Consider the following 24,676-nt stretch of genomic DNA (forward strand, 5'->3'; position numbering starts at 1 on the left):
GCAGCCTCCTCCACTCTCCCTGAACCCCACTGCGGTCCAGCCTTGTGATCCCCCCTCCTGCCCTCTGAACCTGCCACCGTGATGTGCCTCGGGGCCTTCACTTTGCCTCTGCCTCTCTTTTCTCTCCTGTTTTGGCTGTTTATTTATTTTTTTGCTTTGCTGTGGGGCTTGCAGGATCTTAGTTCTCCGACCACAGATTGAAGCCAGGCCCTCGGCAGTGAAAGTGCAGAGCCCTAACTGCTCGACCACCAGGGAATTCCCAGCTCCTTCTTTTTACTAGAACTTACCTCAGATATTATGTTTTTAGAGAGACTTTCCAGGCTTTCCCTGCCCACTGTTTGTTAATTATCTCTCTCTCTGCCCCTACGACCAGTCCTCTCATCTAGGTCACTCCATTTTTATTTTTTCCCCCCATAGTCCTCCTCTTGTGGCAGTCCTCTGGTGTTGATTCTTGCTTCTTTAGGGCCCGTCTCCCTCACTAGTGAGAGCAGGACCTCGTATGTGTTGTTCTCCCAGCCCCAGGCCCAGCATGGAGTATGCTCAGTGGGCATTTGTGACACTAGTGCCTGACGGGTAACTATGCTCTGACCCTGGGCTTTTGCTAACAGAGGCCCGGAGACTGCAGTGTCAGGCCCCTCTCTCTAGGAGCACCCACTGGCCTGATAAACATCTAAGTATTGGCCCCCACTTTTGCCAAGTGTAAAATGGAGGTGGTGTTATTTTATTCCTGTCTAGTCCACAGGGACAGTATGAGTACAGATCACACTGCATATAAAATACTCCCCTCCAATTACAGAAATTTGTGATATTGAAAATGTACATGTGCAGAGGAATGTGAATATAGGTGTCTTAACAGCATATTTAATCTCTTGCTCTTTTTGTTTCTTTGTAGGGGCACCCACTTCAGTGTTAGAATTTCTGTCCCAAAAAGATAAAGAGAGACTCAAAGAAGTGAAGCAGGCAACTGACCTTAAAGCCGCTCAGCTCAGGGCCAGGAGCCTGGCCCAGAGTGCCTCAGGCAGCAGACCACAGCCCTCATCTCCAGATGTCGGACACTGCTCGTGGCACATGGCATTGAGTGGAGGGACGGCCACCACGAGAACCAGCAACTTCAAACCTTTCGCTAAAGATCCAGCAAAGCAAAAACGATATGAAGAATTTTTAGTGAATATGAAACAGGGTCAGAAAGGTGGGTGCTAGGCCGGGGCCTCCCACATGTCACCACGGGGAGTGTTTTTACTGTTCTGACCCGAGGCCCAGATTCAGAACTGAGTATCCTGCTCTGGCAGTTTTACTTTGCCCTGATGTGAACACTGTAAAGATTCAGGGCCCTGGCTCTTGACCTAAGAAAGCAAGAACAATTAGCCTGTGTTTCTCTGTATCTCGGGTCCCAAAGATAGCTGTTTAAATAGAGAGCGTGCCTTGGCTAATGCTAAATTACAGACCATTTTCTGTTTGCAAATGTTTGACTTCTGTGTGAGGGTTGTACTTCCTGCCAAGAGAACAAGGTCATTTCCCACTCTGCCTTAAGATCCTAACCATGTAGCCCTAAATCATAGTCTAAAGTTTGACTTACAGAGACAGTTGGCTGTTGAACCCTTGCATGGGAAGAAAGTCACTCTGTGATCTATGAAGTAAATATGGCAAGGCTGAGGCACGAGCTTGCTCACATACGCAGAAGTCCTGCGAGAGCTTGTCCTCAAATTAGAGGGGTCGGTTTTTCAAAGCATGTCCTTGTGTACTGTGCCAAGATTTTATATCCCTGATGTTTTCTTCTTGAATTTAAAAAAAAAAATGTTAGAGAAAGAAGTGTTTTCTGCTCAAACTTTGGAATACAGTATACGGATGAATTTTCACTGTCTGGTACTAGAAATAAGTTGCTGGCTTTGAAAACTGAATCAAGCATTAGTCTCCCAATATTTTTCTCTGTTACATGCAGGAGGCAGAATTCAACAAAAGCATCATTTTGGGGGGTTAATAAAACATTGACTGAACAAATTATTTTATTATAAAACTGTTCACCATGGTAGACTATTGGTGCTTCGGATAAAAACATCATTTTGAGGAAGGGAGCACAGTAACCTGCCAAGTACCCCAGTGCCGTGCTCTTCAGAACCAGGCCAACGATTTGTGTTTCCTCTGATGAACTCTACAGTGGTGTGAACAACTTGTTCTCCTATAAGTTCCCCGTGTTTTCCTAGGAGTGAAGCAGTTCCTTGTTCTCCCCCGCAGATGCTCTGGAACGTTGTCTGGATCCCAGTATGACAGAGTGGGAGCGAGGCCGAGAGCGGGACGAGTTTGCCCGGGCAGCCCTGCTCTACGCGTCTTCCCATTCGACGTTGTCCTCCCGGTTCACTCACGCCAAGGAGGAGGACGATTCTGATCAGGTGGAAGTCCCTCGGGACCAAGAGGTCTGTTGCCACTATTCCCTACGTGGTGAAATTTTTTTTTAATTCTTTTGAATTATTTACTTATTTACTTAATTTATTATTTGGGGGCGTCAGATCTTAGTTGTAGCACATGGGCTCTCTAGTTGTGGCTCGTGGGCCTTGCTGCTCCACAGCATGTGGAATCTTAGTTCCCTAACCAGGGATTAAACCCACGTCCCCGCCATTGCAAGGCGGGCTCTGAACCACTGGACCAGCAGGGAAGCACCTCCTACAATGCTGAATTTTTAAAATGAAAACACTGTGTAGCCAGATACATTAAATCTTTTGGTGAAAAGCATCAAAATATACATGGCACTATAGAATAAGAGAGAGGTTTGTTCTTTTCGCTTCCAGTATACTTTGGCAGATATATAGCATAAGCTGTTTTGAAATTTTTGGGAGCTTGTTTGGAAACTCATAGATGGGGAAGCAGACCAGCTGTGTGGCCACTTGATGAAACAGATGCCTGTCTTTTCCCAGAATGACGTCAGTGACAAGCAGTCGGCTGTGAAGATGAAGATGTTTGGGAAGCTTACCCGAGACACATTTGAGTGGCACCCTGACAAGCTTCTGTGTAAGAGGTTTAATGTCCCTGACCCTTATCCAGAGTAAGTGTGATAAACCTGCCTTTATGTCAGTACTTACACCCCTGTGTTAAAGCTTACGATCCCCCTACATACTCGTTTAAATTTCTCTTTTCTAGGTGAACTTACTTGTAAGTACTTGGAACTGCGGACTTTGCAGATTTAACTTGTTTTAGTTTGTTACTAAAAAAAATAAGCAGACCTCCATTTAGCAAACTTTATTCTGTACTGAAGATAGGAAACTCAGATATGTCAAGTTATAAAAACAAAATGCCTGTCTAATTTGTCACCTTTTTAATCCTGCACATAGAGTTTGCATTTAAAATGAAATTTATGTTTTCTGATTTGTTACATGAATTCAACAACTTATCTGATTATAAACATGGCAAGAAAGCATATCCAGTTGAATCAGATTTTGTCAGAAAATTTAGGCATATTTTTAGCAATGGAACTTTTTTTTCCATGGATATCCCTTGTCAGAGTTAAATTCTGGCTCTTCCTATCATAAGAAAAAACTCCTGACTCCTAAAGTCAGACATTCCAAATTCTAAAATTGCTTTGAGAAGTAAAAACATCTTAAGGGATCTTTTCAGTCAAGTAGAAGGGCTGCTGGTGAAAAACAGGAGATGAGCAGCTTCACAGGAATTTGATTTTATCCTTGCAGTTGTTATTAAAATTATATATATGTTTCCTTTTCAACCCCCAGTTCAACTTTAGTTGGCTTACCGAGAGTGAAACGTGACAAATACTCAGTCTTCAACTTTCTGACGATCCCTGAGACAGCTTCCTCACCTGTGACTCAAGCATCAAGTGAAAAAGTTCCACAGCACCGAGGTTCTGACAGTGAGTAGGGCTTCCCCAGGTCCATGTGCTGACTGTGGTCTCAGCCCCTACCCTGTTGGGAAGACAGAAGTAAAGGGTACAAGCAGTTCAACTACCCATCTAACCCATAGGGTGGAAGCAGTGCAAACCCTCCTGTTAAAAGGATTGTTTATGTGAGTACATCAGGTCAGGCTGACATGGTCCAGGTGTACACCATTTGTGACTGGGCTCTGCTTCAGCATCTGCCACATTCCTACCACCTCGCACAGTGCTTGGACCATAAAGGCTCACTAATGTTCTTGAATGAATTAAAGAACCATAAGTACAGCTTGCCTTTTGCTTGCTAATTCTGACATTAGGTCTGTGTCCTACCTTTCAGAATCAAGAAAACCATCCAGATGGGATACTTCTAAAGAAGAAAAGAAAGAAGATTCCATTAGTGAATTTTTAAGTTTGGCTAGATCAAAAGTTGGTCCAGCTAAACCAGAGCCCAGTCCATCAGTAAACAAAGAGGAAGAGCGTGCGACGGAATCAGTCTCGAATAAGGTACTCAGGGCTTTCAAGCTCTCTTTGCCTGGCTGACTGTGGCTTTTGCCTTTCCCAGTGGTAATGCTTTGCTGTTATTCGATAGCAGTGGTAAGCAAGCTTTTGCTGTGAAAGGCCAGATATTAAATATTTTAGGCTCTGTGGGCCATACAGTACCATAGCTATTTACCTTTGCTGGTGAGTGAAAAAGAAACTAAATGCAATATGGGGAAAAAAAAAAAAAGAGTTCATCTGTGTTCCAGGAAAACTTTACAAAAACAGGCAGTGGGTTGGCTTTGGCCTATGGGCTCTAGTTTGTCTACGTCTGCTCTGCAGTTCAACAATTTCAGACATAGCCTTAATCATCTGAGGAGACGTTATGAACATCTCTACCTGGAATGCCTTCCACTGAATGTCAGACACTGAAACAAAACTCAGTGTATTGTATAGAAAATACTATTTTTTTCAAGTAATAAGTTTCCCTTTTATGGAGACTATAGAGAAAATATTCATTGGGTTTAAAAAAAATTATTGCTGTGGAAATTCCCGGGCAATCCAGTGGTTAGGACTCCACACCGTCATTGTCAGGGCTCGGGTTCAATCCCTGGTCAGAGAACTAAGATCACACAAGCCGTGAGGTGTGGCCCCCTGCAGAAAAAAAAAAAAAAAAAGACTGCTTTAATAGTTAAAAGTTGAGCTTAATAAAAAGTTGGTTTTATTTCTAATAGCCTCATTAAAATTATTGTGTTTCTAACATACCTTAAACTTGACTGTTTAAAAAAACGTACAGCTCAGTGAGTTTTGCGCATACATAAGTTCATGGAGCCAGCACCGTAATCAGGATGCAGAGAGAGGCCATCACCTCAAACTTTCTCTCATGCCGTCTCTTTGTGGCCATACCCTCCCATCACCCTAAACCCGTGTCAACTGTTGCTCTCAACTCTGTCTCCATAGTTTTGTTCCTTGAAGGATGTTATATAAATGGAATCAGGCAATATAAGTAGCCTTTTGAGACTGGCTTCTTTCACTTAGTGTCACGCCTTTGAGATTCCTCAGTACTGGGTGTGTACCCTTTTTGTTGCTTAATATTTCATTGAATGGATATACCACAGCTTCCTGGTCCATTCACTCTTTGAGGACATATAGTTGTTTCCAGCTTTTGATTATCATAACTAAAGCTGCTGTGACCATTCATGTGTGGATTTGTGTGTGAACGTAAGTTTACGCTTCTCTAGGGTAAATACCTAATTGTGGGATTGGTGGGAAATATATGCATACAGATGTAACTGTAAGAAATTGCCATACTGTATTCCCAAGTGCTGTTTCCTGTATTTTGGAACTTTTCTTGTTAGGTACATACACACCGAGGATTGTTTTACATAAGGGTATTATGTTTTTATTGGACACTCTGTGAGGCATGCAGGATCAATCCCCAACCAGGGATTGAAACCAGGCCCTTGACAGTGAGCGTGCAGAGTCCTAACCACTGGACTGCCAGGGAATTCCCAGGATTGTTATATTTTCTTGGTGAATTGACCTTTTCATCACTTAATATTACTCTTTATCATTACATTTAAAGTGGGTTTTTAATAAACACTGTGTCATTGTTATTAGGTCTTTTATTTTTAAATATATTTTGATAATCTGTGTTTTAATCTTTGTATGTTATAACCATTTGCATTTAATGTTATTTGTAGATATAACTGGGTTTTGGTTTGTAATTTTATTATTTGTATTCTGTTCCTACTCTCTCATTCCTATGTTTCTCCTTTACTACTTTCTTTCATATTACTTTAATACTTTTTAGTATTCCATTTTCATTTGTCTAATTTTTTACTCTGTTTTTTCAGTGATCGCCCTAGGAGTTACCATGCACATACTTAACCTTTTCACCATGTATTTAGGATTGAGATTTTATCACTTTGAGTGGAATGCGCAATCCCTTTACCCTTCCTGCTTTATGCTGTTGTCTTATGTGCTACATATTAATATATATATTCTCTAAAAACTTCCGCAGACAATATTTAAATTGTTGCTTTCCATCGTCATACATATTTTAGAGAACTGCTGAGCAGATAATATGTTTGATCTACGTGGATATTACCATTTCTGTTCCTGAAGTTCCGAGTTTCCCCCTTATCATCCTTCCTTAATTCCTTTAGCGTTTCTTTCCGAGCAGTTCCAACAACTAATTCTCTTCATTTTCCTTCATCTGAGAATATCCTGTATTTCATCTTCATTCCCAAAGGGTATTTTTGCTAGATGTAGAATTCTGGGTCAACAGTTCTTTTCTTTCAGTTCTTTAAAAATATTCTACCACCTCCTTCTGGCCTCGTGGTTCCTGATGAGAAACCTGCAGCCTTTCACATTGTTCTTCCTCTCCTTGTAATGATGCGAATTTTTTCCCCTGATTCATTTTAAGGTTTTCACTTTGTCTTTGGTTTTGGCTGTTTGATAACGATGTATCTGGGTGTGAATTTCTTTGAGATTATTTTGTTTAGGGTTTGCTGAGTTTTTTTTTTTAATTTTTATTTTTGCTTTATTTTACCTTATAATACTGTATTGGTTTTGGCATACATTGACATGAATCCGCCACGGGTGTACATGAGCTCCCAAACATGAACCCCCCTCCCACCTCCCACCCCACATTATCCCTCCGGATCATCCCCATGCACCAGCCCCAAGCATCCTGCATCCTGCATCAAACATAGACTGGTGATTCGTTTCTTACATGATAGTATACATGTTTCAGTGCCATTCTCCCAAATCATCCCACCCTCTCCCTCTCCCTCAGACTCCAAAAGTCTGCTCTACACATCTGTGTCTCTTTTGCTGTCTCGCATACAGGGTCATCAGTACCATCTTTCTAAATTCCATATATATGTGTTAGTATACTGTATTGGTGTTTTTCTTTCTGGCTTACTTAATCTTTTAAGTTTGTGTTAGGACAAATTTGGGGCATTTTCAGCTATTATTTTCTTCAAATATTTTTCTTTTATAAAAATTATTTTTTGCCACACAGAGTGGCTTATGAGATCTTAGTTTCCTGATTGGTGATGGAACCCAAGTCCTCAGCGGTGAAATTGCAGAATCCTAACCACTGAACCACCAGGGAATTCCCCCAGATACATTTTTCTGCACACATTCTCACGCTTCTCTTGAGACTGTGATGACATTAAATGAACTTGTACTATAGGTCTCTGAGCCTCTGTTCTGTTTTTCAATCTTTTTTCCCCTGTTTACATCAGATAATTTCTCTTGATTTGTCTTTAAGTTCACTGAGTCTTTTCTCTGCCATTTCCATTCTGCTGTTGAGTCCATCCAGTGAATTTTTAACTTGGGTTATTGTATTTATATCTTTTATTTATTTGCTAAGACTTTTGAAAAATCTTTCCATTTGTTTGTCTTTATTCTTGAAGCATGGTTATCACAGCTACTTTAAAATCTATCTCCTAATTCCAACATTTTTGTCATTTGAGGTTGGCGTCTGTTGATTATCTTTTGCAAGCTGAGATTTTCTTGTTTGTTGGTGTACCAAGTAAGTTTTGTCTCTGGCCATACCACCCTGAATGCACCCGATCCCATCTGATCTTAGAAGCTAAGCAGGGATCTGCTTAGTACTTGGATGGGAGAATGCCTGGGACTAGCAGGTGCTATAGCTATAGGCTTTTTGGGCTTCTCTAGTGGCTCAGATGATGAAGAATCTGCCTGTCATTTAGGAGAGCTGGGTTCATTCCCTGGGTTGGAAAGATCCTCTGAAGAAAGGAATGGCTACCTACTCCAGGATTCTTGCCTGGAGAATTCCATGAACAGAGGAGCCTGGCAGGCTACAGTGCATGGGGTCGTAAAGAGTTAGACGTAACTTAGCGACTAACACTTTCCCTATTCAGGGTTGGATTGCATTCTGGATACTTTGAATGTTAATGTTATGAGATTCTGGGTCTTGTTTAAATTCTAAGGAGAATCTCGATGTTTTGTATTGTTTTGTTTCGCTTAAGTGGACAATGGACCTAATTAGGTTCAGGCTACAAGTTCTAACTCATCTTGGTTGAAATGCTCTTCAAGTTTTCAAAGCCTTTATAGTACTCTTCAGATCTTTCCTGTATGTGCTGTTCCTCATGGCTGGTAGTTAATCCCATAGTTCTGTTATCAAAGGCTATGGTTTGCTGTTCAAAATCAGATCCCTGAGCTCAGAGGTGAGGCAGAAAGAAACTCATTAACCCTGGATCACCTTATCCAGCTCCTCCTCTTCCTGATATTGCTGACATGCCCTTTAAGTCCTCCAGTCAGAAAGCTGGGGCTTTTGCTTCCTTGCTCTGCCTTGCACTTCCCGTGACTTTTTCTGTCTGGAGTCAAGTGGTAGGAGGCAGGCCGGGGAACACAGCAGTGACATTCACTCCAGACTGTTGGAGACACAGCTCCCATGGCCAGGAAAAATGGTCCCCCTCCTGCTTAGCCCAGCAGCAGCAGCCATCCCCCATGCCACCGTGGGTTTGGAACCATGCCGGTTGGGGTCTGATGGTATAAAACCCAGGGGTTCTGGCTCTGTGATATGGTCAATGGGTTAGAAAGCCTTCTAGATTTTCTCAGATCATGTTGCGATAGTATTTAGATAATTTTGGCTGAAATGTCTTGGTTCTTGCTTTCTTTAGTTATTAGCTTGTGACCCTAGGAGGGTCTCTTCCCCTTTCTGAGTTACTTAATTTCTTTCCCTGAATCACCACAATTGTGAATGTGCACACTTTCGATGGAAGGTGGGGGTGGGGGTGGTTACGGAGCTTTGTAGATGTAGTTGTGTGTTTGGTGTATGTTTTTATTGTTTAATTTCAGTACAGCTCCTATTATATTCTAGAAAAATGTAAACAAAAAAATCTTCTGTGGCTATCTAAGTGTGGAATGTCTTATATACTCATGTACATTTAATAATGTGCATATTTGCTCAGCTGCTCAATCGTGTTCGACTCTTTGCAACCCCATGGACTATACCCCACCAGGCTCCTCTGTCCATGGCATTTTCCAGGCAAGAATCCTGGAGTGGGTTGCCATTTCCTACCCCAAGGGACATTTAATAATACAGACACTATTAAAGGTCAGGACTGTCTGCAAACACTGTCATTCAGTAATGGTCCATGCATGTGACTTTGGTGTTTGTGGTTTGTCATAAAAATATCAAATACATGACTTTTGCTGGCAGTTGTGGCTATGATTTCCTGTGCTTCGCTGTTAGCCTCTCTCCTGACATTTCTATAACTTTGAAAAGTTTGAAACAATCTTGAAAGTTTAAATACAGTGTAGGTAATTTTTTTTTCTTGAACCACTTGAGTATAAATTGCCAGCCGGATACCCCGTCACATCCACGTTTTCTTTTAAAGAAGGGCGTCCTCTTTTTATGTATTTACTTGGCCTCATCAGGCCTTAGTTGCAGCTCGCAGGATCTGTGTTTCATCATCACGTGGGGTCTTTCATTGCAGTGCACGGACCCTCTCTAGCTGTGGCTCTCAGGCTTAGTTGCCCGGCAGCATGTGGGATCTTAGTTCCCCGACCAGGGATTAAATCCTTGTCCCCTGTATTTCAAGGATTCTTAACCACTGGACTACCGGGGAAATCCCAAGAAGGGCGTTCTCTTATACAACCGTGGAACATCCATCACCATCAGCAAGTCAACTTTGAGGCGTTACTATTGCTCAGTGCTCCAGCCCGTTCGAGATCCACTAGCTGTCCCTCATAGCCAAAGAGTGCAGCGCAGCATCACTGTTGCATTGAGCTGCCACGACTCTTTAGCCTCCTTCAGTCTTGGAACAGTTCCTCAGTCTTTCCTTGACTCTCATGATCTCGATACTTTTGAAGATTATGGGCCAGTGGTTTGTAGAACAGTCCTCAGTTTAGGCTCATCTGGCCTTTACTTAGGATTAGATCCGCACCTGCATTTTTGGCAAGAACACTTCAGAAGGGGTGCCGCTGTGGTCCCAGTGTGTCCTGCCAAAATGGCACATGGTGTTGATTTGTCCTGTTCCTGATTCTCACTTTGATTACTCAAGCAAGGTGGTATCTACCAGACCTCTCCACTAGGGAGTTAGTCTTTTCCCTTTTGTAGTTAAGTACATTTATTTATTTATTATTTTACTTTGTTTTAAAACAAATTGAAGAGCTCTGAAATATATAAACACCCTGTCCCTCATCAAATTATTTCTATCACGGTGGACCCATGGTTTCCTGTTTTATCCAAAGGGATAATTGAGTATTGTCTTTTTTTTGACCACACTGTGTGGCATGTGGGATCTTAGTTCCCTGATCAGGGATTTAACCCATGCTTCCTGCAGTGGAAGCATGGAGTCTTAACCACTGGACTGCCAGGGAAGTCCCACCGTATTTTAATGCTCCAGCTGTCCTGGTTTGGTTAGTTGAAGCCCATTCAGTTTGGCTCCTGTGTGCCGTTGGTACATCCCTCTTATGCTGTGAGCGTGTCCTCACTTTCTGGGCACAGTTAGATGCTCTAAGCTCCTCTTTTTATATCTCAACCCCAATTCTAGAGTCAGTCCTTATCCAAGGTGCCCTGGTTATTTTTAGTGAACAATGATATCCTTAATTTTTTCCTGTGGGAAAGGATTTTTACACAGTCACAAACTCCATCTCGTATTGGTTTTCTTCACATATTTATAACTCTGCTTCAGAAGTTGGAGGTGGTGTGGGATATGGGAGGGGCTACTGGCCGGGAGCGAGAGCTCCACCAGGGAGAGTCCAGGCCCAGTCAGGGCGTGTGGCGTGTGTGTGTATGTAGAACACATGTGTGTCTTTGACAGAGCCTCTTGTCGTTCCTGACCTACATTCTTCAGTGGTAAAACGGAAGGACTGAAGTGGATTCTAATCTCAGCCACTCTTGTGGCTGCTGTTTACACTTAGCAGTTTAGATCACCCCATGTCTGTGTGATAAGCTGTTGGGATGTGGGAACCATGCCTTCTTCATACCTTTGTCCCTGTTTATAGCATGGAGTATGTACAAAGTCACTAGCCTGACCCCCCATCCTGGGGCTGCTTTTAGGAAGGGTGACCTGTAATTGCAGAGGGGAGCTCCAGGACCACTTTGTCAGTGTGTTCCTTGCACTCTCCCCATTGTGTGGTTGTTCAGTCACTCAGTCATGTCCAACTCTTAGCGACCCCATGGACTGCAATAGGCCAGACTTCCCTGTCCCTCACTATCTCTTGGAGTTTGCTCAAACTTGTCCATTGAGTCAGTGATGCCATCCAACCATCTCATCCTCTGTCGTCCCCTTCTCCTCCAGCCCTCAATCTTTCCCAGCATCAGGGTCTTTTTCCAATGAATTGGCTCTTCGAATCAGGTGACCAAAGTATTGAAGCTTCAGCCTCAACATCAGTCCTTCCAATGAATATTCAGGGTTGATTTCCTTTAGGATTTACTGGTTTGATCTTGCTATCCAAATGTGGAGGTCCCCAGTTTTCAGCACCTTTTAATGAGTACGCTGTCTCCATTACCTTTCATGTTTGGACCTCTAAAGGCTCAGATAGACTTTTTATTTTTATTTTTATTGATTTATTTTTGGCTGTGCTGGGTCTTCATCGCCTTTCTCTAGTGGCAGCAGCAGGGGCTACTACTTGTTGCGGTGCCCAAGCTTCTCACTGGTGGCTTCTCTTGTTGCTCAGGACGGGCTCTAGGGCACGTGGGCTTAGTAGTTGTGGCTCACAGACTTACTGGCTCCTCAGCATGTGGGATCTTCCCAGACCAAGGATCGAACCGGTGTCTGTTGCACTGCAAGGTGGATTCCTAACCACTGGACCACCATAGAAGCCTCAGATAGACTTTTGGAACCGGGACAGAGGTGCTGTGCTAGTCCCTGCTGCCTTTTTCTGGGTCCCTTGCAGTTCTGATTAATGACCTATTTCCATGAGAGGTTTCAGCTGCTTCTACCAGTCAGTGTGGTCTACAGGTATTGATTGAATCAGAAAAATACCACAAAATGATAATTTGTGAGTGATCATTGTTTAGTTAGCAAATGTGTGGATATGGAGGCCCACACACATGAGGATAAGCATAAGTACCTGTGTGTGTGCGTCTGCCGTGTTCTAGAACATGTAGCTCTTTTCATCCTTGCCTCTTCACCTCTGACTCTTATTTCACGGTTAATACAGGTAGTGAACAAAGATGTGGATTCACAGACTGAAGGAGAGGGTAGCCGCCCATCCATGGACTTATTCAAAGCCATCTTTGCCGGCTCCTCTGATGAGAAGTCTTCGTCCTCTGAGGATGAGGAAGGTGACAGTGAGGATGATCAGGAGGGTACCAGGGAAGCTGACTCCAAAAGTTCCCAAGAGACTGACTTGGCTGAAGCATCATCTGTGGCACAAGGTATGTCAAATATTTCAGACTTTGGAATCTGAAAAAGAAAACAGTGGTGTCTCTAGAGAAGCTGCTGCTTCATTTGGTATCAATTGTTAACCAAGATAATTAGAAACTGATGATTAAGTTTTTAAGGTTCGTGTTTTTTAAATTAAAACAAGTTGTATTTAAGTATAGTTAATTTACAGTATTATGTTCCGGGCGTATGACATAGTGATTCACAAGTTTTATGGATGATACTCCGTTTAAAAGTGCTCTGAAATTTTGGCTCTGTCCCCTATGCTGCACATTTCCTTGCAGTTTTTTGGCTGGTGGTGGTGTTGTACCTTGCAACTCACTGGGTCTTAGTTCCCTGACCAAGGACCAAACCCGCACTCTTGGCAGTAAAAGTGCAGAGTTCTAACCAGTGGGCTGCCAGGGAATACCCTGTAGCTCACTTATTTTATACGCAGTAGTTTGTGTCACTGAATCTCCTACCCTTCTCTTGCCCCTCTCTCCTTCTCTCTCCCCACTGGTAAACACTAGACTGTTTTCTGTGTCTATGAGTGTGTTTCTGTTCTGTTATATTCATTTACTCGTTTTATTTTTTATACTCCCATGTAAGTGATAATGTGCTGTGTTTGTCTTTCTCTGAATTATTTCACTATGCATAATACCTTCCAGGTCCATCCATGTTGTTGCAAATGGCAAAATTTCCTTTTTTATGGCTGAATAATACTCCTGTGTACGTGTGTGTGTGTGTGTGTGTGTGTGTGTGTGTATGCCATATCTTCTTTATCCATTCATCTGTTGATGGACACCTAGGTAGCTTACATATCTTGGCTATTATGCTGCTGTGAACATTTGGGTGGATATATCTTTTCAAAATAGAGGTTTTTTTTTTTTTTCTGGAAATATACTCAGGAGTGGGATTGCTGGATCCTATGATAGTTCTATTTAGTTTTTGAGGAATCTCTGTCTTACTTTTCACAGCGGCTGTACCAGTGTACACTCCTACCAGCAATGTACAAGAATTCTTTGCTCTGCATCCTCACCAACATTTGTTATTTGTGGTCTTTTTGATGGTAGGCATTCTGACAAGTGTAAGGTGATATCTTGTGTTTTTGTTTTGTTTTGTTTTTCATCATGTTCTGATGTGCATTCCTCTGCTGATTAGTGATGTTGAACATCTTTTCATGTGCCTGTTGGCCATCTGTATGACTTCTTTGAAAAATGTCTCTTCAGGTCTTGTGCCCATATTTTAATGAGGTTGTTTACTTTTAAAATTTTTTTGATGTTGAGTTGTATGAGCTGTTTAAATATTTTGGATATTAACCCTTTATCAGTCAAGTCATTTGCAAATATTTGTTCCATTCAGTTGTCTTTTCATTGTGTTGATGGTTTTCTTTGCCATGTAAAAGCTTTTTAGTTTAATTAGGTCTTATTTGTTTATTTTTGCTTTCCTTAGTAGACAGATCCAAAAATATTTATATGATTTATAGAACGGCAACCTACTCTAGTATTCTTGCCTGAAGAATCCCATGGACAGAGAAGAGCCTGGTGGGCTACAGTGCATGGGGTCACAAAGAGTAAGACATGACTGAGTGACTTTCACTCACTCACTCATTCATAATCTTTTTCATTTTTAATTGAGATGGAGCAGAGTTCTTTTTTTTTCCTCCTCTCTGGCATAAATCTATGGAATATCTTTAGAATGGCTATGTTTGATAATATTGATTATCCTATGTGTGCTAGCTGAGAAGAATTAAAAAATAGTAAAATTTTCATTTAAAAAAAACTTCCTTTTTTTCATGTGGTTGATGACAAGATGCCAGGATTAGTGGGAAACATTTGGTCATAACATGTACAGGGATTCTTCTGCTTTCTTCTCTGTAGGGCAGATTGTGTGCTCTGGCTCACCCGTCAGATGGGCATTGCCTGGCACATAAGTAGCACTTGGTAGGTGGTGTCTGTTCTCACTATAATGAGTCTGATGCTTGGTTAGTAGCCTGTTCTACCTGTTCTGTTTACCCCAGCCAGGGGTTCTGGCATAGGAATGGGGACCATCTGCAAGGGTGGTAGACTTTTCAGATGCTTGGGTGGGTGGACAGCATTTCCCATCTCAGTCTTGGAGTGTTCTTCTTGCCCTTGTCAATCTGTGGTGGACTTAGGTATAATTTTTAAGGGCCTTTAACCAAAAAGTTATATAGAGATATAAGATACTGTTTGTTTGTAGGTGACCACAAATGTCAGCCTATTTATTTCTTCTGTGAAAAAAAGGCAACTTATTTTTTTAATTACACAATTATATGTTACTTGAAAAGTTTAAAAATTTAGAAATGTAGAAAGCTTAAGTCTCTTGGAATCCCCCTTTCCCAGAGATAACCACCAACACTTCAATACATATTTTTCTAGACTTGCCCCATCTCTCTCTCTTATCTCTGAAAACCAAATCATCTCTTCTTTAAAAATGAGATTATTAATGTGAACATGATAATTTGTTCATATTCAGTTTTTCTGCTCTTTGACGATTTGAGTGATGGGAAGCCTTCCGAGCTGAGACCTAGTCTGACATCCTGTTTATTTCTGTCTTTATTCTCTTGCGATGGCCCTCCCTCAAGGATGTATTTCAGCCTTTTAGGTCTCAGGTAACGTGAGTGTGTACTACAAGCACCGTCGCCGCCTCGGTGATACGGCCACTGGGGCACCTGGTTGCAGGTGTCCTTGGGTGACCGACATCCCCGCTCAAATGTCCATGAGGTCAGAGGCCGGGCCTGTGTGTTCGCTCCGTGTCCTCAGCGTTTGTCGTGAGCTGGTTAAGTGGGGTACTGAAGAAAAGCACGTGTTATCTGGTGAAAACAGTTTTAGACTCAAGTACATTGATGTTTGCCATGTGTATGTAATTAATACCCTGATGTTTTTCAGCTAGCGAGCCAGCACCCCAGGAGCCTGCACCATTCTTCCCGATTCAGAAGATGCAGATAGATGAAAGAGAGGCGTTCGGCCCACGGCTGCCCCCAGTCTTCTGCCCCAGTGAGTCGAGAGTGCTTTGCATCATCTGTTTGCATGGACACCAGAGTCTCCCCTAGGATGGAACAACTCTAATCACATCGTTCCACCCACCAACATAATCCAGCACAGGGCCGCCCAAATGGATACGTTTCTTCCTCGCTTATCTGTTCTCAGCCACACTTGAAAATCAGTGCTTCCACCTTGTACCTAAATGATAGTAGTTGCTCTTCAGTCTCAGACACCTTCAGTTTTTTTTGAAAAAAACCTTTTTAACAGAAGGGTCCTTAGTATCTTAAATTTTGTCACTTATAGAAATTTTTTTTTTTTAATTAAAAATCTAGGACACAAAGATGGAACAGGAATTGTAGAGAGAAGGATATTCTGAGACTTTTTTAAAATCCTTTGGCTAATGTAGCAAAAAAATAAATAAATAAAACTAATCCTTTCAGCAGTAAATACAGCTCATCCTCCTCCCCCAGTGTCTGTTGACAACTTCTGTTCGTTGCCAACTTAAATTGACTTCTCACATTAAAATGTTTATACTGGTTTATCATCTCTTTGAAAGCTGGGTTAACACACATCTGATAATAGGGCCCAGATGTATAAATGACATAAAATTCTCTTACCTACTTTATAGTTTCCTGTAGTACCCACTTACACATATTGGTTTGGTTAATTAACCCAGCTTTCAAGGAAATGATAGAAAGCATAGAGGAGTAAAAAGTGTGAGATTTTGAAAAAGTGTGGTAATGTATTTCTCATCTCTATAGTTGTTCAGATCTTTAGTTTAAAATACTTGTGTCAATACCTGAAAGCTAAGTTACTTATGGCTGTTTCCCAGAACGGCCCTTGATATCCTTGTAATAGTTAATAACCTAATTTGGTCTATGAGTTATTTTCTGAAAACTAGCATTAAAAAAAATAGTTTGGGGAGGTCAAATTTGGAAATATCTGACCAAAATATAATACTAGAAAGTTGCAGGTATCTGTTAACCTGGTTTGAAAAATAAACTGTAATTGTGAAATCCTTGGAGCTTCTTTTTAGGTAGATAAAAGTTGCTTTAATGTCTTACAGTGTTTCTACTCTAGGTAGTTTTCTGCTGGCTTGATGACTGGAAGTTCATGAAACAACTCGGTCAGAATTTGGAGATGGAGAATTTGAGCTCATACAACTTGTTTAGTCATTTTTAATGATCACATACACTATGTTCTTTTGATGTTAATTTTTTAGTGTTTCTAGTTATAAGACGAACTCATATGAAATGTGCTTTTGGAAAGGGAGGAGGCTTTCAGAGGGGCTGGCAGTTATGGCTTTGGGGTTCATGTTTATGGTCCCTTCTGATCCTCTCTCTGTCCCTAAGGGAATAGGGATTCTTGTTTTCCCCTTTTTTCAGATGGGAAAACAGATGTGGGGAGGTTTAACAACATGTCAAAGATCACAGAGCTGGTGACAGAGCCAGATGCAGATTCTGATCCGTCTTTGAGTTTACCCAAGGATGTTAAATTACAGAAAGCTTGTAGGCATTCTGGTCTGACTTTATCTTCATCTGGCAGATAAGGCTGTGACCAAACACCAGTTGGATCAAACAGGTCTTAGGTTGAGGTTTCTGGCAGTTTCTAAATATAGAGCTACAGTGTGACACACTAATCTGCTTGTTTACCAGTGAGGTAGGGCTGGAGTTCTGCCTTAATGGTAAACAGTCTATCTGCATCATTACTGAATTCAATAATTTAGCCTTTTTTTCCCCCATGGTGCCTCTAGTTCATGTCTTTATTACATCTGTGTTTCAGATGCACGTCAAAAACTTGAGGCACCTCTCAAAGAGAAACATAAAAAGAACAAAGAAAAACACAAGACCAAGAAGGAGCATAAACGGAAGAAAGAGAAGGTGAGTAACTTCCGGGTGTGTGGTGTCAGATGCCCCAGCCTCCAGGAGTGACCCAGGAAGCCAGTCAAAGAGGGATGTGGCCACAGGTCTCTCACTGACTTGACTGAATACCAATTCAATGTAACCCCTTGATTTTCAAAAACACTTTGTTTTTCTTTCGGACAGAATATTTTAATTTATTCAGTTGTACTTAAATTTTTTTTTAATTCATGAACATTAAAAAGTAGGAAATAAGGACATTTACTATCTTAGAGTTAGGAATTCCCTGGTGGTCCAGTGGCTAGGACTCAGCACTTTCACTGCAGGGACCTGGGTTCTATCCCAGAGTAATGGTTGAGTATTAAGTAATAAAACAGTTAATTACTAACTTTAATAAAGTAATCATTTAAATAATTAAATAAGAATATTTAATATTGATATATAAAATGAAGGTATTAGTTTGAATATTTCCCAACTACTTTGTCATCGCTACAAATAGAGACTTGGGTCTGTAGCTTGTCGTGTGAAGTGACAGACACTTGAAGAACGCCATTGAGAGCCCTTACCTCGACATCGGGATCTTCTCTTGCATTATGGCGCAGACGTTTAATTCAGTTAAACGTCTCCCACAGTGGCCTGCGCAGTAGGAGAACTGATTAGAAACAGCTCTACTTTTAGCTCCCAGAAAAGAGGATTCTTGAGCATGGAAGATAGGAGAAGTTCTCCTGGGGTGAAAGGAAAGGAACTGGTGCTGACAGGTTTGGAAACCAAACTCCCTTGCTTCTCAACGGCCTATGTGCTGTTCTCCAACTGTCTCCCAGGTTTTCCTTTGTGCTTAAGCACTGGACCACCAGGGAAGGCCCTTTGGTTTTGTTTTTGAATGACTCCAGCAACCAAATGCCTCATTAGCCTGTAATCGTGCTGAATAAGGGATGGAAACACCTATTTGTTCTCCTTAAAGTTATTTACTTTTTTTTTTTTTTTTCAGAAAAAGAAACACCGGAAGCACAAACACAAAGGCAAGCAAAAGAATAAAAAAGCAGAGAAAAGTAGTAGTTCTGAGAGTACAGACAGCAGCGACAGCCACAGTGAAGAAGGGCCCGCAGACCTATCACCCCAGGAGCTGCTGAGACGGTAGGCAGCTCAGAGGCCGATGGAAACCTTGCCATGTTTTGCTTAGAGGCAGATGTCAGGAATGATAGATTTGTGTATTGACTCGGCTTTTTATAAAGTTAACTTTTAATGACATAAGTAATATATAAATATATTATTGTTGTGAAAATTCAAATCTTATAGGTAAAACTGTGACTAGTTCCCCAAATCTCTCTTCTCTCCACAGTCCCCTCTGTTGTCAGTTGCTTTGTAACTTTGAAGATTTTTTACACAACTACACACACACACACACACACACACACAGAGGTACACACACATTTTGTTTCACATTTTTAACATAAATCTAGTCCATGGGATTTTCCAGGCAAGAGTACTGGGGTGGGTTGCCATTTCCTTCTCCAGAGGATCTTCCCAACCCAGGGATCGAACCCGGGTCTCCTGCACTGCAGGCAGACGCTTTACCGTCTGAGCCACCAGGGAAGCCCTTAGAAGAAGGAATAAATACCACCAAACTGTTGCTAAAAGTGGCTCTATCCATTTGAACTGTGAAAGTACCTTGTTGGTATATCAGCTACAAACAGCATGGAGATGTTGCCAGCCTGATGGGTGAAGAATGGCGTGTCATCTTCTCTGCATTTCTTGGATCAGTAATGAAGCCGAGTATCCTTTGCTTTGTGTCTCACCATTTGCTGTGGGCTCCTTTGTGAATAACATGCTCCTGAACATTTCACAATGTTCTGTCCTCTGTTAGATTGTTTTTCTGGTTTTTAGGTACTGTTTTACTGATTTTTAGGAATTATTATTAAAAAAATTAAAACCAATTTTTTTTTGGCCCACACTGTGAGGCGTGCAGGTAGTATCTTAGTTCCCTGTTCAGTTCAGCTTAGTTCAGTTGCTCAGTCGTGTCCAGCTCTTTGCCACCCCATGGAGTGCAGCACACCAGGTCTCACCGTCCATCACCAACTCCGGGAGTTTACTCAGACTCATGTCCATTGAGTCGATGATGCCATCCAACCATCTCATCCTCTGTTGTCCCCTTCGCCTCCTGCCTTCAGTCTTTCCCAGCATTAGGGTCTTTTCAAATGAGTCAATTCTTCGCATCAGGAGTTTCAGCTTCAGCATCAGTCCTTCCAATGAATATTCAGAACTGATTTCCTTTAGAATGGACTAGTTGGATCTCCTTGCAGTCCAAGGGACTCTCAAAGAGTCTTCTCCAACACCACAGTTCAAAACCATCAATTCTTTGGTGCTCAGCTTTCTTTATAGTCCAACTCTCACATTCATACATGACTACTGGAAAAACCATAGCTTTGACTAGACGGACCTTTGTTGGCAAAGTAATGCCTCTGCTTTTTAATATGCTGTCAGGTTGGTCATAACTTTTCTTCCAAGGAACAAGCGTCTTTTAATTTCATGGCTGCAATCCCCATCTGCAGTGATTTTGGAGCCCAAAAAAATAAAGTCTGCCACTGTTTTTACTGTTTCCCCATCTATTTCCCATGAAGTGATGGGACCAGATGCCATGATCTTAGTTTTCTGAATGTTGAGCTTGAAGCCAGCTTTTTCACTCTCCTCTTTCACTTTCATCAAGAGGCTCTTTAGTTCTTCTTCAGTTCAGTTCAGTTCAGTCGCTCAGTCGTGTCCGACTCTTTGCGACCCCATGAATCGCAGCACGCCAGGCCTCCCTATCCATCACCATCTCCCAGAGTTCACTCAGACTCAGTCCATCAAGTCCGTGATGCCATCCAGCCGTCTCATCCTGGGTCATCCCCTTCTCCTCCTGCCCCCAATCCCTCCCAGCATCAGGGTCTTTTCCAATGAGTCAGCTCTTCGCATGAGGTGGCCAAAGTACTGGAGCTTCAGCTTTAGCATCATTCCTTCCAAAGAAATCCCAGGGTTGATCTCCTTCAGAATGGACTGGTTGGATCTCCTTGCAGTCCAAGGGACTCTCAAGAGTCTTCTCCAACACCACAGTTCAAAAGCATCAATTCTTCAGCACTCAGCCTTCTTCACAGTCCAACTCTCACATCCATACATGACCACAGGAAAAACCATAGCCTTGACTAGACTGACCTTAGTCGGCAAAGTAATGTCTCTGCTTTTGAATATGCTATCTAGGTTGGTCATAACTTTTCTTCCAAGGAGTAAGCATCTTTTAATTTCATGGCTGCAGTCACCATCTGCAGTGATTTTGGAGCCCCCCAAAATAAAGTCTGACACTGTTTCTACTGTTTCCCCATCTATTTCCCTGAAGTGATGGGACCTTCACTTTCTGCCATAAGGGTGGTGTCATCTACATTTTTGAGGCTATTGATATTTCTCTTGGCAATCTTGATTACAGCTTGTGCTTCATGCAGTCCAGCATTTCTCATGATGTACTCTGCATATCAGTTAAATAAGCACAGTGACAGTATACAGCCTTGATGTACTCCTTACTCTTTTCCCGATTTGGAACCAGTCTGTGGTTCCATGTCCAGTTCTAACTGTTGCTTCTTGACCTGCATACAGATTTCTCAGGAGGCAGGTCAGGTGGTCTGGTGTTAGCAAACCTGTGACTCTTGCAGTAGAAGCAGAGAGTCTTAACCACTAGACTGCCAGAGAAGTATCCCCCTAACCCCTTTTTCTTTAACATTTAAAAATTTATAAAAACTGTTTTAGAAACTAAAAAATAATTCTGGATAGTCATCCTTTGTGTTCTAGAGTGTTACCTGTTATATGACTTTTGTTGAATAGAAGCTTTAATTTTTGGTGCACTCAATTTTCCTAGGTTTTTGGTGGTGGTGGTGGTGGTGGTGTGTTCTACATTTTGTCTTTTAAAGGCCTTCCCTAATGTAAGATTTTGTATATGTATATAGACTGTCCTCATGCTTTTTCAGTTTTGTGTTCATTTAGTTTATTTGAGTTGTTTTATTTTCCTTTTTTTGTGAAAAGAGTAGTATAGGCATCCAACTTAACTTTCTCCAGATAGATGGCCAGTTGTAAATATCAGTGAGAGTGAGTAAACGAGCTGTGATTTAAAAGAACCCCTGAATCCCAGTGGCTCAGCCAACGAAGCATCAATGCGATTGAGAAAGTTACTCAGGATCCCAGTTTGTTCCACTGTAGCATGTGCCCCTCAGAGGAGGGGAATGGATTGGAAGATGGTTCTGGAGGTTGTTACGGCCCTGCCTGCAAGTCCTGGCTTCTCTTCCCTTCCAGCCCGTAGCCCAGGGCAGCTCGATGACCTTGCTGTCCACCACAGGACTGGGTGGGGGAAGTCCAGCTGTGGGCCCAGGATGAAGAGAGACAAAACAGGCTTCTCGTGTGGAGCATGGGTTCTTTGGAGCATGGGCTCAGTAGCTATGGTTCCCAGCCTCTAGAGCTCTGGCTCAGCAGTTGTGGTGTAGCGGCTTAGTTGCTCCGAGGCATGTGGGATCTTCCTGGACCAGGGGTCGGACTGGTGTCCCCTGCAAGGCAGATCTTAACCACTGGACCACCAGGGAAGCCCGTCCACTCTGTTTTAATTCCTATGGGCTCATAGTTATTTTGCTATCTGGAAAGACAAGTGCCAGCCCCATATTCTTTTTCATTTATGTCTTCCCAGTAGACAGGACATTCTCATGGTTCAAAAACACAAAGATATGAGCATTTCAGTTTAATCCAGAGCCCCCTGAAGCAGCTGTGCTGCTTTTCTCAAGGCACGTGCCAGTGCTGATTTGATGGCCCGGGCACTATGAGGCACCCACATGGGTGTGGGCTCCTTTAATCCCCACACACCCTGTGACTCGTGTCCCCTCAGTTCATAGGCAGGGAAAGCAAGGCCCAGAAAGGCTGTTACTAACACCTGATATCATCACCCTTGACTGTTTGGGGCCACGTAATGAGTTATTCCTGCAGAGAGGTGCTTGCACACGTGGAAGCCCCTTGATGCCCATCTGGAAGGTATGGTGGAGTGTGCCGAGCATAGCAGTCAGAAAACATGGGCTGCTTGCTGACTGGCACCTGAAACTTAACAATAAGAGGCCAAAAGCTACAGAATAGTGTATACAGTTGGTACTATCATCCTCACTCCTTTGGATTTCTCCGTGTACACCTGTATGTACATCTTTGCAGAGAAGAGGACTGGAGGGGTTCTTACACTCCTAAGAGCACTTATCACTGAGGCAGGGCCTGGGATGGGGGAAGGCAGGGGCAGAGGTGTGAAGTGTATTTAAATATTATTCTCATGGTTATTAAAGATATAGTTTCCATAGTCCCTCAACCCTAAGCCTCCTAGACTCTCCACAGGGAGACAGGGAGCCTGTCCATCTTTTGTGCCTCACTCCACTCTGTGTATTACCTGTCTGCATCTGTCTCCTGCAAGGGGCGCTTTTTTTTTTTCCCATTTACTTTTTTGTTTGTTTGGCTGCGTTGGGTCTTGATTGCAGCAGGCGGGATCTTTTGTTGCAGCACATGGACTCTCTGGTTGTGGCACAGGGGCTTCGTTGCTCTGCAGCATGTGGGATCTTAGTTCCTGGACCCAGGGATCGAACCCACATCCCCTGCCTCACAAGGCCAGTTCTTAACCACTGGACCACCAGGGAAGTCCCTCCTGCAAGAAGCATTTTGAGGGTCACAGCCATATGGGTCTTAATTGCATCCCCAGCACCTGGCTGAGATCTCACTCTTGTCAAGGGCCCCTGATGCTTTTCTTCAGTGATAGTACAGCCTAGTTCTAGATGGCATTGCAGTCTGCCACCCCGCCTCCCCCATCTCCGTCCTCTCCCCAGGAGACACTGATCTGCGTCTTGTCTCTCTAAGTTAGCTCTGCCCATTCTAGAATTTCACAGACCTGGAATCATACCGTGGAGTACCCTCTTTAGTGTGCTCACATCACAAGCTCATCGTTCCATGCATTCTCACTACCTGAATTTACCTAGACCAAGGACTAAACCAGCACTCCAGAAACCCCTGCTCACTTACGATCCCCAAAGGCAACCATTCTGGCTTCTGTCATCACTGATTACTCTTGCTTGTTTTTGAGATTTATTTAAGGGACCTGTGTACTAGGAGCTCTTGCATCTGGCCTGTGGGATTCCTCCGTACTGTCTTAGTAACAACTGGTTCGTCCTCATTGCCATGGAGTATTCCTTAATAGGATACACCACAGAGTATCCTTCTATCCCGTTGTTGGGGGCCTTTGGTGTACCAGTTTGGGGCTGTAGAGCAAGGATCTAGAGTCAGGGTGACCCAGCTCTGCTTGGTAAGTTAGAGCTGCCATGAACATTCTTGTGTGCTCAAAGCTGAGTTTAAGACTGGCAGCTCAGGAGCTTTTGGCCCCAGAGCAAGCATGGTTTTTTGTTTTTTTAGTTCCTTCCCAAGGGTCATACATGAGATAGGTAAGTGAAACCAGGATTAAAACTTGCTTTTATAAATGGGTCTTAACATAAGAGGTGGAGTGAGTCTCTCTGTGTTTTGGGGGGAACAGAATCTTAAGAGTGCAGATTAAATGCTGCTTTCTTTCATGGTGTGGGTCACTCTCTGTATTTTGTGCCACTTTGATTCAGGGAAAGGCCTGGCATTTTCATATTCCTCCCCCACTGAACCATCTAGTTTTTCTATTTGTATCTAACTCTCTCTCTTTTATTTCCTCTTGCAGGCTGAAGCGTCTTCCACTAAGGAGGCAGTAATTGAATTCTGCCCCCGCCTGTCCTAATACCAGATCTCCTCCAGGATGGAAGTTCATTGATCACTCAGTTAATACATTGTACAGATTGTATTTATATGTAAATTCATGCTGTGAAATAATTTTTTTTTTAAACCTTGACATTTCAAAGCCTGCCTTGGAAGTTTGCTGAAATTGATTTCTATTTTTAACTTCTGTTAGTGTCAGAGAAAGAAATTCAGACTGTACAGTTTAATTAAAATGGTGTTTTTCTATTTTCTTCTTGATTTTCATTCCCTGAAACTTTTTAAAAAGAAATGAAAAGTGAAGGCTTTTCTCTGGTTTTGTGGTAAAGAAAGCTAGGTTCA

At 42.4% G+C, this 24,676-nt stretch overlaps 1 protein-coding gene across 2 annotated transcripts in view; it reads left to right on the plus strand.

Moving 5' to 3' along the window:
- GPATCH1 (G-patch domain containing 1) overlaps positions 1-24,583 on the plus strand; it is a 54,879-nt gene extending 30,296 nt beyond the window's left edge. Inside the window, exons 11-20 of one of the 2 annotated variants that reach the window (XR_011248679.1) lie at positions 893-1,189; positions 2,233-2,411; positions 2,910-3,037; positions 3,720-3,856; positions 4,215-4,381; positions 12,506-12,722; positions 15,618-15,725; positions 17,496-17,593; positions 18,561-19,345; positions 23,814-24,583. Coding sequence is in view for 1 of the 2 variants with exons in the window: in XM_069550312.1 (XP_069406413.1) it covers positions 893-1,189; positions 2,233-2,411; positions 2,910-3,037; positions 3,720-3,856; positions 4,215-4,381; positions 12,506-12,722; positions 15,618-15,725; positions 17,496-17,593; positions 18,561-18,706; positions 24,303-24,333 (1,508 nt within the window). In the remaining variant the exon portion in view is untranslated. The remainder of the gene's footprint in view (positions 1-892; positions 1,190-2,232; positions 2,412-2,909; positions 3,038-3,719; positions 3,857-4,214; positions 4,382-12,505; positions 12,723-15,617; positions 15,726-17,495; positions 17,594-18,560; positions 19,346-23,813) is intronic. The other variant, XM_069550312.1, reaches the window with a different exon arrangement.
- Positions 24,584-24,676: the final 93 nt, after the last annotated feature.

Source organism: Ovis canadensis, chromosome 14, assembly GCF_042477335.2.
Source record: "Ovis canadensis isolate MfBH-ARS-UI-01 breed Bighorn chromosome 14, ARS-UI_OviCan_v2, whole genome shotgun sequence".
Taxonomy (NCBI): Eukaryota; Metazoa; Chordata; class Mammalia; order Artiodactyla; family Bovidae; genus Ovis; species Ovis canadensis.